The 18,796-nt window shown below is 38.0% G+C and overlaps 1 protein-coding gene across 1 annotated transcript; it reads left to right on the forward strand.

The window, feature by feature from the left end:
• Positions 1-831: 831 nt before the first annotated feature.
• Positions 832-17,737, forward strand: LOC308402870 (sterile alpha motif domain-containing protein 9-like). Its single transcript, XM_080891987.1, has 9 exons — positions 832-1,600; positions 1,906-1,946; positions 2,077-2,141; positions 2,285-2,499; positions 2,582-2,838; positions 3,350-3,478; positions 3,567-3,723; positions 13,657-16,284; positions 16,895-17,737. Exons 1-9 carry the CDS (start codon positions 1,042-1,044, stop codon positions 16,957-16,959), a joined length of 4,116 nt encoding a protein of 1,371 aa, XP_080748113.1. The 5' UTR covers positions 832-1,041; the 3' UTR covers positions 16,960-17,737.
• Positions 17,738-18,796: the final 1,059 nt, after the last annotated feature.

Consider the following 18,796-nt stretch of genomic DNA (forward strand, 5'->3'; position numbering starts at 1 on the left):
GACACAACAAGACACTTCTTGAACAGTTTTTGCAGAAGTTATGTTCCTCCATATTTACTTCGGTTTATCAAAGACATGCTAAATAAAAGAGAAATTACGGTAATAGAGGACCCAACTCATGGCATTAAAGAATGGAAAGAAAAGTTTTCCAGACTGATTCAAGATATTACAAAGAGAGAAGATGAGGGCAACAGTCTGTCAGTTTTGATCATGGCCTCAAATAAGTTTTATGAAGTTTCACTTTTTCCACAGACTCTTGCTCGTTTTTATTATATTCAACTAGAAGACTACTACAATGCAGAAATTTGGGCAAAAGAAGCAAAGCGGAGGGCTCCTTGGAGTTCATTTGTTGCAGATACACTAGGCCAAGTCCATAAGAGCCACCTAAAGAAGATGCTCGTTTATACCAGACCAAGCGAAATTTTGCAACTGGCCCAAAAAGCCATTGAAGCTTTTGAAGATGAAGAAAAACTTGCTAAAAATGAACATGCAAAGGGTAAACAAGGAGATGGGAATGTAAAAGTCTTGCGTGCTTTAAACACCAGAGGGCTGTTTGGTTATCTGGAAGTTTGCAGCCTGTTGTATGACCATCTTATCAGACATGATGAACTTTGGAAGCAAGTTCTCACAAGAACCGTGTCACTGGACTCTGTCCTGAAATCCACCGGAGATAGGAACATTGTCAGGTTTAAGGAGCTAATAAACAGCCTCAGAGATTTGGTTGAGAAAAGATTTGAATTTTTTGACACGTTTTTAACTTATTCATATTCTGTTGTTAAAAGAGACGATTCATCCTACATGTCCAGAAAGACAATAGAATGCTACAAAAAGTATGTTGGAGTCACAGAACCAAATGATCAACTCCAGACAGCCTTCCACAAACTTAAACAAAAACTGGCTGTCACTTCTCCGGGAGTACTTTCATGTCTTGAAAGATGCACTAGATCAGACACCAAGGACATTGCTGTATGGTGGAGAGAAATCTGCCAACACAAACATTCTGCTACACATGCCTTACTCAACTACGTTCTGGCCAATATCATGCTGATAAATCTGAAAGAACCTCCGTCCAGCTCCGACTACCAAAGCAGCTTTAGAGAGAAAATGCCATTGGCTCCTGAGATGCAACCCGAGTTTCACATGTTAGCTCTGCTGTTGTGTTGGCCTACAGATGGTGAAGACGAATTGGCCTCTGACCTCCCTCATTTAATCCAAAATATTCTGCATTCCTATGAACAAGAATATAAGTCACTCTTTCGGTCAAGGTACCTTCGACCCATATTTTTTCTTGGACCGGGTCAGGGTCTGAACAGACTTGTTCACAGACGCAACCTTGAAATCTTGTGGACTCAAGATGCACTGAAAGCCTCAAACACAAACTGGAGGAACGACGATATTTTCACTGATCCGACAGTCCAAGGCAAACTCCTCAGAATTGAAGGTATAGTGCAAGATTACAGGCTGTATGCAACATTTGGTGACACAGAGATCGAGTTAGATGCCAACCGAAAAGACAGCCTCTGGAAAAAAGGCCATGTGTTCTTTTATCTTGGATTTACAATCGGAGGTCCTGTTGCTTACAACGTTCACAGAGCTGAGGGTAAGAGAATTAAGTTACTAAAGTCCTCATCTTTACAAATGTCATATGTGTTAATAATACACATTTTGTACTGTCATTATCAAAGTGAGTTAGTGCTGCGTACAAAGTTTTCCTGTACTAAACTGGTTTTATTGTTACACTTAAAGATTCTAACAATAGAAAATAGATATCTTATATGTACTTAATGTAATTTTGTTATGTAGAAATCTCACACAAGATAGCACTTGTGGTAAAGGGGAAAAAACCAATGTGTCTGAATGATATGTTGTTGGCCAGCTCTTTAAAATTTAACTTTGCTTTACAAGAACCATCAGAGAGACTTCTGAAGACTTTTGACAATGAAACAGTAAGTTTCTACTTCTCTGGGATTTTGTTTGTTTCTCATATATTGTATGTCACATAAAAATTCTAAAGTCATAATGTAAATGTATAATTATATTGTAAAAATATAATGAAAAAAATATCTTGTACAACAGGACTCCAGTCAGTGGACGAAGCTGAAACCTGAAGTTGAGATAATGGAGGAGGTTCATACTTACAGGTAAAGGTTATCGATAACTACAAGACAGAACATAAAGTAATTCATTACAAGTGCCTTTTTATATTATTTGCAGTTTTGCTGTTTCTGTTCGTGCATGTGAACAGAGCATAACAGAGCATTTTGTCTTGTCTATTCAAATTCAGCCTGCAGTCTGAAAGTGGCAAATATGAATGCAGCGAGTCTGCCTTGCGGTGGGTTTGTAAGGAAACCGTCAGCTTCAGATACCAGTTTAGCTCATGGGAGCGATTCATGAGGAAACCTGTATGCATGGACTACATACCAGCAGGACCCCTAATGGACATCAAAGTCACAGATGGGAAGCTAGAGGAAGTCCGTCTGCCGCACTGGATCTGTACAGGTGAGCAGTCGTAAAACACATATGATTGTTTTATTACAGTAATAAAGATATTTATGCACACATGACTGTTTGTGCTTTGCAGGTGAAAATGCAGCGATGTCAGACATATTTCGAGTTCTGCATGTGGACAGCAGTGGAGGTTATTTGGAGCAAGTGTCTGAAATGACATCATCCCATGTGAAGTTAAACAAGCCGGAGTTCTTTCTAAGAGGAGCCATGATCCTAAAGAAACTGGGCCTATATCTAAAAGTTTTTGCTGATGTCTTGATATACATGCAAATCACATCTGGCCTCACTCTGCACGTTTACCTGGTCCCACATGATCCTCTAATACAACAGGTAATACAATGCCACGTACTGGAGCAACAATATGAAGTAGAAGTGAGGAAAAATATCATCAAGGTGATATATAATAACACAGAGAAATAAAATGCTCTCATTGATAAATACAAAAACACAGTGACACTACAAGGCAGCAAATTAATAGAGTTTGGTCTCTAAATGTTTTGACAACCCAACTGACAACATTACTGACTTTCAGGCAGAGAAAACTGCATTAAAAGTTAAGAACTTACAGCCATCTTTATGCTAATGTAATTTAATCATTCTTTCAAAAGCTGTTTTTTGAACAGCTTTGAGCTTTTTTTAAACTTTGTAGTTGTTACTTGTGTTTGCTTGGCATTTTCCCTTTTCAGTTACATGGATTGCAGTAGTGCAAATCAATGTTCTCATCTTGATATAAACACAAACACATATGTTCATTAAAGACATGAATAGATGTGAACACGATTCCCAAAGATTTCCAACCATTACTTGTATGTGAAGAATGGTCCATTTTTCCATGTTTCAGGAAGTGGAGAAGAAGGAGAAATCTGACGGATTCAGAAAAATCCGAAAGACAAGTCCTGTTGACCCTGTACAGCCGGAGAGTTATTTCTACCTCTCAACAGACTGGGACACAGCACAAATCTGCCCTGAGGTTTGGACTAAGCTGTACTTCTGTTCATTGCACCATAACATAGAAACAGCAAAAATCCTCAAGTTTCCATAAAACGTTTTCTCTGCAGAAACAGCAGTTCATGTTGGAGTGGAGCGACACTAATTTCTTTGAGGTGGTCATTGGAAATGAAAAAAGCGACTTCGGAAACTTGAAACTGAAACTTGAAGTTGAGCGCAGGGGAGGAAAGGAAAAGGACACCGTGTGGACGTGCACTATCGGAACAGGTTAGTGTTTTATATGTTGTTACCCTAACGCAGCTCATCTAAACTATAAACAGCCACCATCTGACCAGCTTGAACCCTTTTATTCCAGATGACTATTAAACTCAAGCATTCACCAAGAACAGGGTAAGAGGTTCGTTTTAATCCATAATTATTAGATTATTATTGTTATCAAAGTAGATCCCTTTAAAAAAATAGTCATGAAAAAGAAGGTACACCACTTTTTTATTCTAAGGTTTTACTTATCCAGCTATAATTTGAAGGGAAAAAAAACATCTGGTTCCAATCGGATTCTGAAAGAATCTAAATACAAACCTGAGATGAGGAATGTGTTTATATTTATTCATTTAACAAAACTAGGCCAAAGTGCAGAAGTAGTGTGTGAAAAACTAAGCACAACACAAGATTTAGTGGCTTGTAAAACCACATTTAGCAACAATAAGAAGCAATCAGTGTTACTTTATCAGTCTCTCACATCATTGTGGAGGTATTTTGGTTCACACTTCTTTACAGCACCGCTTCAGTTCATTGAACTTTGCTGTCATTCATTTACACACAGCTGTCTGAAAAAGCATTTCAGTCCGGTTGAGGTCTGTACTTTGACTGCTCCATTCTCCTGTGCTTGGGATCATTGTCCTGCTGCATGATTTAATTTCAGCCAAGCTTTATCTGTCAGCAGATGCCCTTGCATTTTTCTCTTGAAAACTTTGGTATACCGAGAAGTTCAACTCAATGACTGCGGAGTGTTTAGTTCCTGTGGCTGCAAAACGAGAAGAGAACATGTGAAGAGACTTTCTTCAACATATAACATGCTAATTGAGGCCTTTAGGGTCTTTTGGGGTTTTTGTAGCTTCCCTGAGCATTGCACGGTCTGACATTTACTGGGTTGGTGACTCGTGTGAACACTGGAAGCCGTCCTTGAATGTTTTCTTTTTGTGAATAATAATTCTCACCAGACTGTTGGGCATCAACACTTGTTTCTTTAAAATTATTACTACTTTCTTCCCTGGAAATCTGTCAGCTGTGGTGATTTCTTGTAAAAGAAAAGAGAGCAGCTTCGTAGCTTTGTTTAGTTTGCAGCACCAGGCTGCCATTTACCTTCTCTATTAATGGAAGCATTAAAGTCTATTTAGTTTTTCAGCGTTTTGCCATAATTTTCATTAAAAAATGAGTGAGTTGATCTTTTACAACCTGATAAGGACAAAGCGATATTTATTATATTCTGGTAAGTAAAACCTTAGAACTGAAAAAAGGATTTACTTCTTTTCTCACAACTATAATCCTAATATAGATCATCACTGTCTAGTATTCAACAGTGATGATCTGAACACTAGACTTTTTTTTCTTTTTTTAAATTTTCACCAACTTCCTCTGCTCAGGATTTCGTGGTTTGCCATTGGACAGCTCTGATTGGCAGAGCGAGTGAGGCAGCAGCTGTTGTAGACGAGCTTCAGGAAAAGGATGTGATCTCTGAGGACAAACATGGTGATGAGAGAAGTTCAAATGCAACATGAGACCAAATGAGAGAGATTGTTTAGTCTGTGACGCTGACACAACAGAGCAGAGATGTCTATAAAATCCTGAGAGGGATGAAGTCTGAGGTTTCTCATGTATGAGCTTGAAGGATCTCAGTGAAAGAACATGACTGTAATGACTGCTTAGAAAATGGAGCCGATCTGTACATTTGATTAACATGCGGCCTTTCCGTACCTCCTGTGCAAGAATATGATGTGAAAGAATGATTAAACCTAATTTTATCTAGTTAGTGGCATAAAAATTAAGGGTTAAATCTATTGTTTAAGGTATATAAACCTATGAACATTGCAGAATCTTGTTTTCGCAACCAAATAATTGTTTTTTTCTTTTTTCAAAAATTTAAAAAATGCCTTTTTTAAATAATATTTTACCTTTTTTTGTCTTTGTAATTTTATGTGTTTTATGTTTTCTACAACATGGGAAATGGAAGTTAATCTTTATTCAGAAGATGAGAAAATATTTAAATAAACACACTTAATTATAATAACTCACATTTTATTATAACTACTTTGTTTTAATTAAAAGTGAAAAATGATATCGTGCCTACGTTTGGTGTTCAAACTTTTCAATGAAGCAGAATAATTTGTAGATTAAATAATAAAAAAAAGTTTTGAGCTGGAAAAAAAGTGAGTATGGTTTTATTTCCCCCAATAAGACAAATAGAAATGTGCACACGTTTGTTTTTCTTAAAGCAGAAAATCAGTTTTTACGGGATGTTATTGAGGAATGAGCAATGCGCTATAAATTAGTTGTCGTACAAGTACTGTAGTGTTGATACTCGGTGAAGGTTATTGGTTCATCTGAGCGATGAGCCCCTCCAGCTCTGGATGCGCCTTGAACCGTGCTTGGAAATCAGCTTCGGTGTGCTGAGAGGTACAGAGGGAGAGAAGTGGATTAGTTTTAAAAATTATGATATGACTAAAAACTACACATGCACATTGCTTTTAAGAGTAAGATGGAGTTTGGTTTGTTATAGTGAGCACTTCTAATGTTCTCCAACAGTTATGGACTAAAAGATGAAGATGCAACAGCTTACTCACACGGGACACAGCGCGGCGTTCAGAGTGCTCAGCTGGACACTGTTAACAGTTAGGTCTTTAAAACCTCTCAGTACACCTGCAGTTTGAGCTGAAAGCACAAACAAAACCCCAAAAAACACAACAAGCCAGGTCTTACCTGAACGACTCGGTGGTGAGTCTTGAGGACAGCATCGACGTACGTCTTGGTGCCTTGCTCCTGCATCAGCATGACCTCTGTGCTCTTTCTTGGTAAAGCATAGCTGTACTTGGGAAGCATTAAAGAGTATTAAAGCTAAATTTTCAGTCTACTACAAAGGAAAAAAAACCCAAAAAACAACAAACTTGTTGTAATATATTTGTCAGATGAGAATTGGGCAGGTTATCTGTATCCATGAATCTTTTCACATTTGTTTAGAAGCACTTACATTTTCAGAGCGCTTTCTTCTTCATCTCTATTTGTAAACAGAAAAATACCAGGGCTGTTTGTTCTCTTAACTTATGATGATGAATTTCTGAGGAGTGAAACATCATAAAAAAGCTCATTCAAGAGAACAAGAGTGGGATTTTTTTTAAGTTTTCATCTTACACACTGAGGCAATGCAGAGGAACTCTGCTGCCACCTAGTGACCAATGTCTGAAATATATCAAGGTTTAAAACTTGATCGCCTACCATCATTACTGTGGCTTTGACAGTTTAACGTTTTTGATAACTACGTCAGCGCCTTCATGTAAAACACATCTAAATTAATTTTTATTCCTCCCTTTAGAGGGAGAAAAACAACTTTTACAAACCTGCAGTTCATCCTGGCTAAATGTTTCTATCTGCTATAAACACACAGAACCTGCCCCATTCTGATCATCAGCTATCATTCTTGCATATTTTGTCTCTGTAAAAACAACAACAACAACCAATCAAAAAAGGCTAATGTGTTCAGCAACAACTAGTCAAAATCTGTGTGAGAGTGTGTGTGACTGGTATTCTGGGTATTCCCTTATGTAGTTTTGTTGGTATTGCTACGATAAGGTCTTTTGGTTGTAATGTGGTATCGAGGATATGATGCTGCTGCTAGTAGTGTGAACTTCATAATTCTTTTGTTAGGCCACCCACCCAGCTGCCACTGCTCTTAATTAATTTGTCTAAAAATGAAAGAGAAACCCTTCTGAAGTAAATATCAGACCAACATAATTTCATAAATATTTTTGTCCATAGTGATACTTAAGTGAAAATGTGATATATGACAGCATAACAAGCAACTGGAATTTGCCTACTTAGCCTGATGATTTGTATAAACAGAGCAGACTAAATAGGAATCAAACTCTTGGCCTGAATTATTTTTTTAGTGCCCATCTGCTGTCGACACTTACCGTAACGCTTGCAGGGATGTGTCTGAATAGAAATTTGGTGTCTATAAGGAGACAAATGCCACATTAGTAATTTCCACTTTTGGTGGTCATGGACAGTTCATGCAGAAGAAGTGAGCGTGATTCATCGAGCTATAGAATTCATTTAGGCTATTTGGCAATTAGACATCCGTGACCCATCATAGCAGAATGAGATCCCAGCAGTGGGAGGAGTGAGGATTACCCCCTGGAGTCTAGATGCTGGTGGTAGTGAAGATGAAGATGAGGAGGAGGTGGGAGGCATCAATGGAAGTCTGAAAGACAGAATAATGGAAAAGCACTAAGATTTCAAACACAGAGAACAGAAGACAGGCAGGAAAATGATTGGACCAGAGTAATGATGTCAGCACTGAGTTTGCAGGCCAATGAGTGATTACAGATGTTCCTTACTCAAGTTACACTTGAGCTTCATTATTACTGAAGACCAGAAATATGTGGAGCTCAACTCCCAGAGGACTGTGTGAAAAAAGACAGTTTTGCCACTGCGCTCACAGCTGTGAACATTACACCTGCATCAGTTGCACCGATCAAAATAAAAATAACAAAATAAACCTGTTGTTTTCAAAAGAAGAAATAAACAGCCTTAAAGAAGGTGCTGTTATTGGTTCACTGTAAATGTGGTCACATCCTGCCCTCTAGAGCCTACATCAAAAAACACTACATTAATATCATATATGAAACATTCTCTAACCCGACAGAGCCGCTGGTCCATTCAGTGGATGTCACGCTTTGCCTCTCCCAGGCGTGAAATTGACACGTGTACCAGCAGAGGTCTGTAATTTATTTAAAGCTAACAAGACACTTCTGAGAAAGGATGTTATGAAGTACACTCCAGGCTCCTTCTATGTCACATTATGATTAAGCTAAATGTCTGATATGTATTTACGTGTAAATGTGTTCGTAATGTTTCTTTAAGTTTTAAGTTTCCCCTGACTGTTTTCGTGATGCTTTAAATACATTTTTAACCTCTGCTGGTTCTGCAAAGTACTGTAGCTTAAGCATGCATAGGCGAGGCAAAGCATGACATCCACACAATAGTCCAGCTGGCCTATTACACACTTTGCAGTGACATTGGGTTGCATGCTCCTTATGAGGCACTATATTCACAAAGTGCAAAAAAAAGTCTTTTATATTACAGACAGTCTGGACCCATTGTGCAAACACAAACCAATGAAAGCAGAATAAACAGGCTTTAAGTGACTGTAACGTCACCACACAAATGTGATCAATACTGTATTGTAAGCCCCAAATGTGAGAAACTAAATAAATACATTTTTATGACATTAACTTCTTCATTAGTTTAATTATGTAGTGGAAATATCGGTCAATCCTAAATAAAATATGAATGTAACTCCAGTACCTCTGTGCTGTGCTGGTTATTTCCAACTGCTGCAGTCATTCCTCCTGTGTTGTTTTTATAATAAATGATCTAAATTTAAGAATTAATAAACATTTCTAGAAAAAATCTAAAAAGTTATCAATTAAATGATCTCATAATGAGTTAGATGATTTATGCTACATTCATGTGTTCAGAATGTTTTTATATCAGTTTCATTTGCTTTATATGTGTTAATATACAAACGTAATACCTTAGACATAATTTAAGTGTCTAAGGTTAAGATTAATCGTTATTAGATGCTTTGTGAAGTGATACAGGGCCATGAAATGAGTTACAACAGTGGAATGTGGCAGGTCTTGCAGAAGAATGCTATGTTGAGATGCCGGTGACGACAACGAGAATGTTGCAAATGTAGGAATGCTGAATGTGAGATGAGATGACGTGCAGCAATGTTGTTTGTTTTGTGTCTTTGAACTGTCAAAGGGAGGCTGAGTTGAATGAAATTGGACTTTCTTCAATGTTGTGTTTTGCTTCTGTACTTCATGTGATTGCATTTTTCTAGAGGTGCACAGCAAAAATATAAAATACAAAAGTACTTTTCATTGAGACCAATATTCCCATGCACACAAAAAGTCCCAATTAGATTTCGTTACAAACTGCTGGTGTGGAGGACCCATGTGTCATGACGTGTTTGACGATAAGGAATTTCTGGTGATGTTTGAAATGATCAAAGTTCATTTCTAGGCATGTATGTTTTGCTGTAGCAGGCAATAGAGGCATCTTTGAAACATTTTTAATATTAATGTTATCAGTCTTAGCGTATAGCAGCTATGGCGCCATAAGAATGGCGTCCTATGGCTTTGATTTTGCTTTCATAATAATGATATGTATTATTATAATAATACATATGAAAGCATTCTAAATAGAGTTAGCATGAAAGAACATGCACACTAGACAAGTGTTTTACTTGTTTCCAGCACTTGAAAAAAAATCTTATTCTGTTCAGTAACTGTGTGTTACTGTCTTTTGAGTCAGTCAGTGGGATGTTTTGTCTAATATTCATATGGCCTCTTATTTTTGTAAAGCACACAGTTCTTAAATAATGTGGCAGGTGTGGTTGTTTCATAGTTGATCCACCTCGTTATGTTTGTCAAGAATTGTTGCTCTTAAATAGATCAGATTACGAGTTACGCCTGTTATTGTGCACATGGTTAAATTTAGTTTGAGCCTGAAGTGAAGAGATTGAGCGCACTTGCCCTGAGGAATTAACCATTTTAGTTGCAACATTAACAACATGTTTTAGCACACTTACACAACATGTTGAGTCAGCCTGGATGTAGAACTCATGCATTGTTAATTTAGGCAAGAAGTATTTCTGGATTCATGATTTATTTTGGACTGACTCCAGCAAAATATCATGGATATTTAGACAAATATAAGGATTTGGCGTTTTGTCACAATTTAAATGAGACTGAACTAAAATTGTGTCACTTTTTCACTGTACTAAAATTACACATCAAAACACAGTCCGGCTCAAAAGTTGAAGACCACTTGAAAAATGGTCTTGAGCATGCAAGTTATTAAAAACAACACTTAAACTGAAACAGGCTGTTTTACAGCTGATCAAAAGTTTAGGACCTTTAAAAGGTCAAATCTGTGCAAAAATGTGGATTCATTGTCATTTTCTGTCAGGTAGCCAGATTGTAATGACGTTCTGATGGCAAAGGCAAACTAAAACGTGGTTCACGTTGTGAACGTGGTCGGTCTGTTGAACTGCATAAGCAGGCTCTCTTGCAACATGGCAGGACTAGAACATAAATAAAACATTTCCTTTGTTTTCTTCATATATAACTTTATTCTTTCAGTGGCAAAAGTAAAACTGCTCCTGCTTATTCCTCACTTAGAAGAAAAATATAAAATTTAAAAAAGGCACCAAAACCTATATCAACAGGGCTTCTTTCACATTTTTCTATATTACTGCTAATTAACCTCTGCAGATCTATGAGATCCATATTTAGCTGGACAGAGTGCATTTAATAGAAATAAAATTTAAACTCTTTCACTCCATTCATCTACATGACAGATGGGACTAAACTCGTAGAAAAGTACTCGACAGCTGCGGGATCCTTCTACATTTCCCCTTTTCAGCTGGTTGAAAAAATTGTCAGTTTAGTTCTCTGCACAGACACACATTATTTAAAAATCAAGCATTTCCACACGTTGTGCCAGACATTTTGTTTTTTGTTGTTCTGATTTTTGGCAGTGTTACTTGTACTGACAAGTCCAGGAAACTTCAAGCTGTGTGATGCAATGAACAGCTGTGCGTGTGTGGTACATGAAAGCTTGTGATCAGGCATCGTTTAGGGAGTACTTAATCTGCTTTTGCTTTGTTTTTTAAATAACAGATCATTTTCAAGATTGTGTTAATTTAATCGTGGGAAGCCAAAATTGTGATCAAGGTTACATTTCGTGGAGCCCTGTCATTTAGTTGTAATAACCAAAAGATCCTAAAAATGTCCTTATTAAGCATTATATGCACATCTGCAACCTTAAAAGTGCATTACACCGCACTCCAATGTCAGCATGACTATGTCATAACCTAAAAAACACTGTTAACATTTGACAGTCAGATAGTAAGAACAGAAAACATTGCAGTGTTACAAAGTTTACAGTTGCATGGCCTCTTGTCAGTAACATATCTGTTGATCTCACCCCCACGCTTTTCCTGGAAATGTTCAATCTTTGTCGCACAATAATACTGCTGCGTCAAAGTAAGAAAACAATAACCTCAAACATTGAAGACATTTTTTTTTTTACATTTTCCCTGATCTTTCATTGATAGCTTCTTCTAGATTTTCCATCTGAATATCTTTAATAGGCTTTATTCCAATCTGCCTTTTTCTCAGAAACAAGTAAATATAAAGTCCTAGTGATTCCTTCAAACATTTTGAACATATCTTACTACTACCTCATCTGGTCAGTGTGTGCTGAGTATCTACTCTCACACCTACCTGGGTGTGACAAGTGGCTGTATACTATATATAACTCCAGCACAAAAGTCACTAGTCACTAATACATGTAAGATATGAGAGGACATCAAACACATTTGCATCAAGTAGAACACAAGGTAAGAGAAATCTTTATGGAGTTTTTGAGAAGTTACACTTGTAAATCTCTGTCCTGACACAAAAAGTGCTACATATACAACAGCAGTGATTACATCTTAAATCAACACAGACTTTCTGTTCAACAGTCTCAGAGTTTGGTATGAAAATTGATCAGATTTGTTTTTCTCAGAAAAATATATATTGAAAAGTATTTTATGTATGAATGTAAAATTTCACACCAATCATTATATACATGTTTAAAAAAGTTGAAGATGCTTGAGCAGATTTTTTTGTAAAGATTTGATGATATGAGATGGAATGACCCTACAGTCAATCTGTGGTTAGACCTGGGAAAAACTGCTTGGACATAATGATTCCAGGTTTTAGAAGATTCCAAGGGCTTGTAAAAGTACAATACATAAAATATATTTAGTGGATGAAGATAACTTTAGGGGTCAGAATTACAAGTTTGATGTAGAAGTACTTATCTCCAAGTCTGCTTTATTTTCTAAAACACTACTACATGCCAAATTTTAATTAACCCTTTAAACCAAGGGTCCCCAATCCCAGTCCATGAGGGCCGGTGTCCCTGCAGGATTTAGATGTGTCCTTGATATAACACAGCTGATTTAAATGGCTTAATGACCTCCTCAACATGTCTTGAAGTTCTCCAGACGCCTGGTAATAAACTAATCATGTGATTCAGGTGTGTTGACTCAGGGTGAGATCTAAAACCTGCAGGGACACCGGCCCTCGAGGCCTGGAGTTTCCTACCCTTGCTAAAAATGCTAACCGTCACTGGTGATGGGTTAGGGTTTAAAGCAGGGGTCCCCAATCCGAGTTCACGAGGGCCAGTGTCCCTGCAGGTTTTAGATCTCACCCTGAGTCAACACACCTGAATCACATGATTAGTTCATTACCAGGCCTCTGGAGAACTTCAAGACATGTTGAGGAACTTCAAGACAGCTGTGTTATATCAAGGACACATCTAAAACCTGCAGGACACCGGCCCTTGAGGCCTGGAGTTGCCTACCCCTGGTTTAAAGGCTAAATTAGGTCAGCGTTTAAAGGGTTAAAACCAGTAATTGGAGATTATGTATCGGAATTTCAGGAGCAGGACCACACCTCCAAACACGCTCCTTCCGGCTGTCATCTATATAGGTACCCCCCAGTACTGCAAGCTGATCCCTTGTTCTCCATTCTTTAACTTCTTCACTTCTATTTAGTACATGGGGATTTGCCCAGCCCGGGAGCCATCGCCAGTCCCCTTCAAGTCCTCCCCCAAACCGCAGCTCAATTCATGTCAAAGCATTCACTTTTACCTACTAAAACGCTGTCAAACCTAAAATGAGGACGTGGGCCCAGCTAGTGAATAATAACAATCAAGAATAAAACTAACGCAGTAGGTATAATTTGATGAATGTAAAATCCTAATCCTTAGTAATGTACATTTCAAATGTGTGTGTGCTACTGCCATTTAGCCTCAGAGAACAGTTCAGACTAAAAATCTTTTCACACGTTTATTATGCTGCAGGACACTTAAAGCTAAAGATGGCAAATGGACCAGCATGGTCCACTAAGGAAGGGGAATTGCATATGGGAAGCCTCCCATTGTTGGATATTCTCCATGCAGATCAGTTTGAAGGAAAATATTCAGATGAAGATCTCCTGGAATGCACAAAAAAGGCTGAGGAAAACTTTTACAGAGGGGCTCCACCTGAGTGGTTAAATTTCTACATCAGTGAACAGGCAGAGTCCCTAAAGACTGGAACTACTTTTATCAAAAGAGATGGATACGAAGAACTCAGGGAACAAATTAAGAAAAATAGAAAATTTCCAGGGATATCAGCTGTAAAACTGTCACACCAACCAGGATGTGGGGGAACTACAATGGCCATGCAGGTGTTGTGGGACTTGAGAAAAACCTTCAGGTGTGCTGTTTTAACTGGCTCCACCTCAGATATTACAAAAGTTGCAATGGAGGTTGTCCAACTTTTCACAGCAGGCAGTCAAAACCACCAGGGAACTGTGTTGTTGTTGCTGAACAATGAGTCGATTCTGGAAGATCTCGAAGTCAGCATTATGAGGATAGTTGCTGAGCAGAAGATAGTTACTCATATGCCTTTGGTCATTTTCCTCAGCTGTGTGAGAAACAATGCACCTCAACAGAGTGACCACGTTGTCCTAAAGAACACACTCTCAGACAATGAGAAGAAAAATTTTGATAAGAAGAAGGAAGAGCTTAAAAAGAGGTACAAAGATAAATGTGAACAGTTTCATGGCTTTAACATAATGCAAAGTAATTTCTCTCAGGACTACGTCAGGGAGGCATGTGCTGCATTAGAAAAAAGGAAAAAAACAAATCAGTCACTGAAGCTTGCTGCCTTCCTGTGTCTGCTGAACGCCTACGTACCAGGGTCATATCTCCTGGAGTCTCAGTGCCTGGACTTCCTCAGACAAGACAAGTATGATGACCTTTCACTGGAGGATCAAATGCAGCCTTTAAATCATCTCATTATTACCTTCCAACAAAATGAAAGTTGTGAGAAAAAAGTCCGCATGGCTCACACTATGATAGCAGAATGTTGTACTAAACTGTTGGCAAAGACAGGTGTGACCAGAAGTGACACAACAAGAAACTTCTTGAACAGTTTTTGCAGATATGAGATTCCTCTGTGGTTGCTTGGTTTTGTCAAAGACATGCTAACCAAAAGAGAAATGAAAAAAGAAGTGGACCAAGTCAACAGCACAGAAATGAAACAGGAAAAGTTTTCTAGACTAATTCTAGACATCCAAACGATGGAGGGGAAATGTCAGTGTGCAACAGTTTTAGAGAAGGCCTCATGTAAAATCTTTCAAAATCCATTTTTTCCACAAGCTCTTGCTCGTTTTTATTATATAGAACTAAAAGACTACAATCGGGCAGAAATGTGGGCAGTCGAAGCACTAAAAAGAGATCCTCAAAATTCATTTGTTGCTGACACACTTGGCCAAGTCCATAAAAACCACCTAATGAAGCAAAATGTTTCTGCCAAAACAAGAGAAATTTTGCAAATGGCTCAAAAAGCGATTAAAGCTTTTGAAGATGAAGAAAGATTAGCTGAGGATGAAGATGGACCAGACATGAAAGAACATGGCAAGAGGAATGTTTCAAGACTTTTTAATTCAAGAGGGCTTTTTGGTTACCTGCAGGTCTGCAATACTCTATATGACAAACTTGTTAGTCAAAATGAAACCTGGGAAAAGGTTCTCACAAAAAAAGTATCGGCGACCTCTTTCCTGAAATCACTTAGAGGCTACAAACTCCTCGGATTCATTGAACTACTAGAAAGCCTCCGAGATAAAGTTGAAAGAAAATGCATTTTTTTGGAACAATATCTGACTTACTCAAAGCCTAACACAGAGAAAGATGATCCTGAATATATATCTGAAGACACCTCAGAGTGCTACCAGAAGTATGTTGGAGACACAACTGCAAAACAACTCATCCAGATGTTTCAGGAGGGAAACCTAGATGACCAGTCTGTGGAAGTGCTGTCATTTCTTGTCAAACAATACACTCAATCAGAGCTCGAATACATATCTACAAAGTGTAGAGAAATGCATCCAAGTGCAGATTCAGAAACGTCTCTTGTCAACAACATCCTCACACTATTTAGACGGAAAATGCCCCCAAGTGACACAGACCCACCTGAGCTGCACATGTTCACCCTTCTCTTGTACTGGCCTGAAAATGAAGGCCAGTGTGTTTATGGCATCAGTCAAATAATTCAGCAAATGCAGAACACTTACGAAAATGCATATAAGAAGTACTTTCGTGCCAGGTATCTTCTTCCTGTGTTTTTCATTGGAAAAGGTGAAGGTGTGAAAAGAATTGTTCACAGAACAATTATTGAAAATCATCTGAAAGCAAAACCAGATTGGAGCGATAACTGGAAGAAAGAAGAAATCTTCAGAAGTCCTGATGTCCAAGAGCTCCTTCTTAGACTTGATGGAGTAGTAAGAGACTACAGAGTATATACAGGAGTTGGTGGTAAAGAGACTAAGATCAATGCCAATCTGCAAAACAGCCTTTGGAAAAAACGTCAAGTTACCTTCTACCTTGGATTTACTATCAGAGGTCCTGTGGCCTTTGGCATTCAGAATAAAACTGCAGACACAGGTAAGATAACATAACAGTAACATTGCAATGAAGTAAAATGCTCTGCAAACATTCACTACTAGTTAGTAGTTGTTTCATGCTTTGCCTCTCCAAAATGTGAAATGTACACACATGTAGAAGTTGCATTACCAGCAGGGCGAGATAACATATTAAGCCAAGAAGTCAGGATTGAACAAAAAAACAGAGTACATTTCAGCTAGGTGTTAATAATGTCCATTTGAACACTTTCACTTGATTATTGTCATGTTAGCTTGAAATAAAATATCTCATTCTGCAGTTACTACAGCGTGCAACCTACTGCAACTTCTGCATGTGTGTCTTTTTCATGGTTTGGAAAGGGAAAGCGTGAAATGGACACGGTGCACCGGCAGGTCTATTACAAGTTTTGACATGATTCACGGTGCAATAATAACATAAAGTACATACACATAAATGCAATATTACAAAATTAAACAGTGCAAATGAGAATTTATTTGGCTACATTACAGTAATAGTTACTTATTGGACTTTTTAGATTTACACCATAGCATAATATTGTATTGTGTTTTTTAACCTGTATTATCCATTTTTCTGTTGTTTTACTTTATTTTTTGTTTGCTGATTACATCAGTTATTGCAGATCAGAATGGGAAAACTCTGACCAACAGTGTGAAAGAGACCAAAGCTGCCCCTTAAGCTTTAAACATCATACAAGATAATGGGGGACATCCAAGTTTGTGAATCCTGGTCAACATCCCCCCCAATAGGAAAGTGATTCTGAAGCTTCCTTTATAGTATTTATGTCTTTTTATATGTAGGGGCAAAAACTAAAAGGAGAAAATTGTGCTGTAGCGTTGATGTGATGCATGTGATCCAGCACTTTTAGTCATGTATGTATTGTCTATGCTAACACCTAAACAACAGACTTTCAGACTTTCTGATTCTTAGAGATGATTTACTTCCTAAAATTTGGCTTCTTTGCATAGTGTCTATTTAATATTTTGTTTATACATTTCTAAAGACTTTGCTAATCAACATCTGAAGAAAAATGTCTCCTCAAAGTATCGTTTTAAATTGTTGTTTTGCTTCCTGTCTTGTTACTCCTGTTTTTTTTCCTTCCTGTATTCCCAGCTGTCTTCACCTCCCTGATCACCCTCGCTGTGTATATACTGGCCAAATCTGCCCTTGTCTGGTGCTGGAACGTAGGTTCTTTCTCCATGCTAGTACTTTCCAGGTTATGTTTCCTGCAGGCAAAGTCTTAGTCTACGTTTGCCTTTTGTTTTGTATTTTGTGCAACCTCTATAAATGGCTTGCTTTTGTTAAGTCCCGTATACAGGCATCTGCATTTGGGTCTTCTCAATTAAAGGTTGCCTTTTTGTGTTTGTTTTATGTGTTAGATTCTAAAGTATAAAAGAGGATGTACATGCTGTTAAATAAAGGTTCGATAATGTTATGGATTTATCTAAGTTTAAATGTGAAAAAGATTTATATTCAGCTTTTTGTTTGTTTGTTTGTTTGTTTGTTTGTTTGTTTGTTTGTTTGTTTGTTTGTACCCCTGTCTAACCAGTGTTTGATTTCGTTTTACTTATTGTTCTTGTCTAGTTTTGGGGGGCTGTTTGTTTTATTATCCGAGTTTACTCAATAAAGTATTTAATTGCACATTTACACACATTTGGTACTGATTTCATAGACATATTTGAAAAATTATATTTCATCCATCTTCTTCCACTTTATCCGGGGCCGGGTCGCGGGGGCAGCAGCCTAAGCAGAGAAGCCCAGACCTCGCCACCTCCTCTAGCTCATCCGGGGGAACACCAAGGCGTTCCCAGGCCAGCTGAGAGATATAATCTCTCCAGCGTGTCCTGGGTCTGCCCCGGGGCCTCCTCCCAGTGGGACATGCTCGGAACACCTCAGCCAGGAGGCGCCCAGGAGGCATCCTTGTCAGATGCCTGAACCACCTCAGCTGGCTCCTTTCAATGTGGAGCAGCAGCTGCTCTACTCTGAGCCCCTCCCGGATGGCCGAACTTCTCACCCTATCTCTAAGGAAGAGGCCAGCCACCCTAATTAGTAAATTATATTTACTATTAATTTAAAGTTTGTTTGCAGATTATTTAGTACATCTGAAACAGTTAGTTGTTTAAAGCCCAGCCTAACAGTTTTGCACGTCTGGCCTTTAGTTTTGTGAAGTGCCACGTCTTATAAAATTATTTCAAAGTGAAATATTGGCATCATTTAATAACACACATAATACCATAAATTGTTAAACATGCTTTTAATTTATTTTGAGACATGATTAGTAGTGAAATAATATTAACATTAATTAATAATAAATCACTGACAATCCCCACTTTAAATGCCTGGGACTTTCCACCTTTTGGTTTAAGAATTGAAGAAGCCTCTTGGATACCAGGAAAAAAATACTCATGTAAAGTACAGTAACAAAGTGTTTGTACTTCATTGCTTCCCACCTCTGGATATAGCTGCATATTAAGCTCTATGGATTAAAAATAGGATCTCACTTAAGGCAAGCCGA

This window comes from Rhamphochromis sp. 'chilingali', assembly GCF_963969265.1.
Source record: "Rhamphochromis sp. 'chilingali' genome assembly, chromosome: 1".
NCBI lineage: Eukaryota > Metazoa > Chordata > Actinopteri > Cichliformes > Cichlidae > Rhamphochromis > Rhamphochromis sp. 'chilingali'.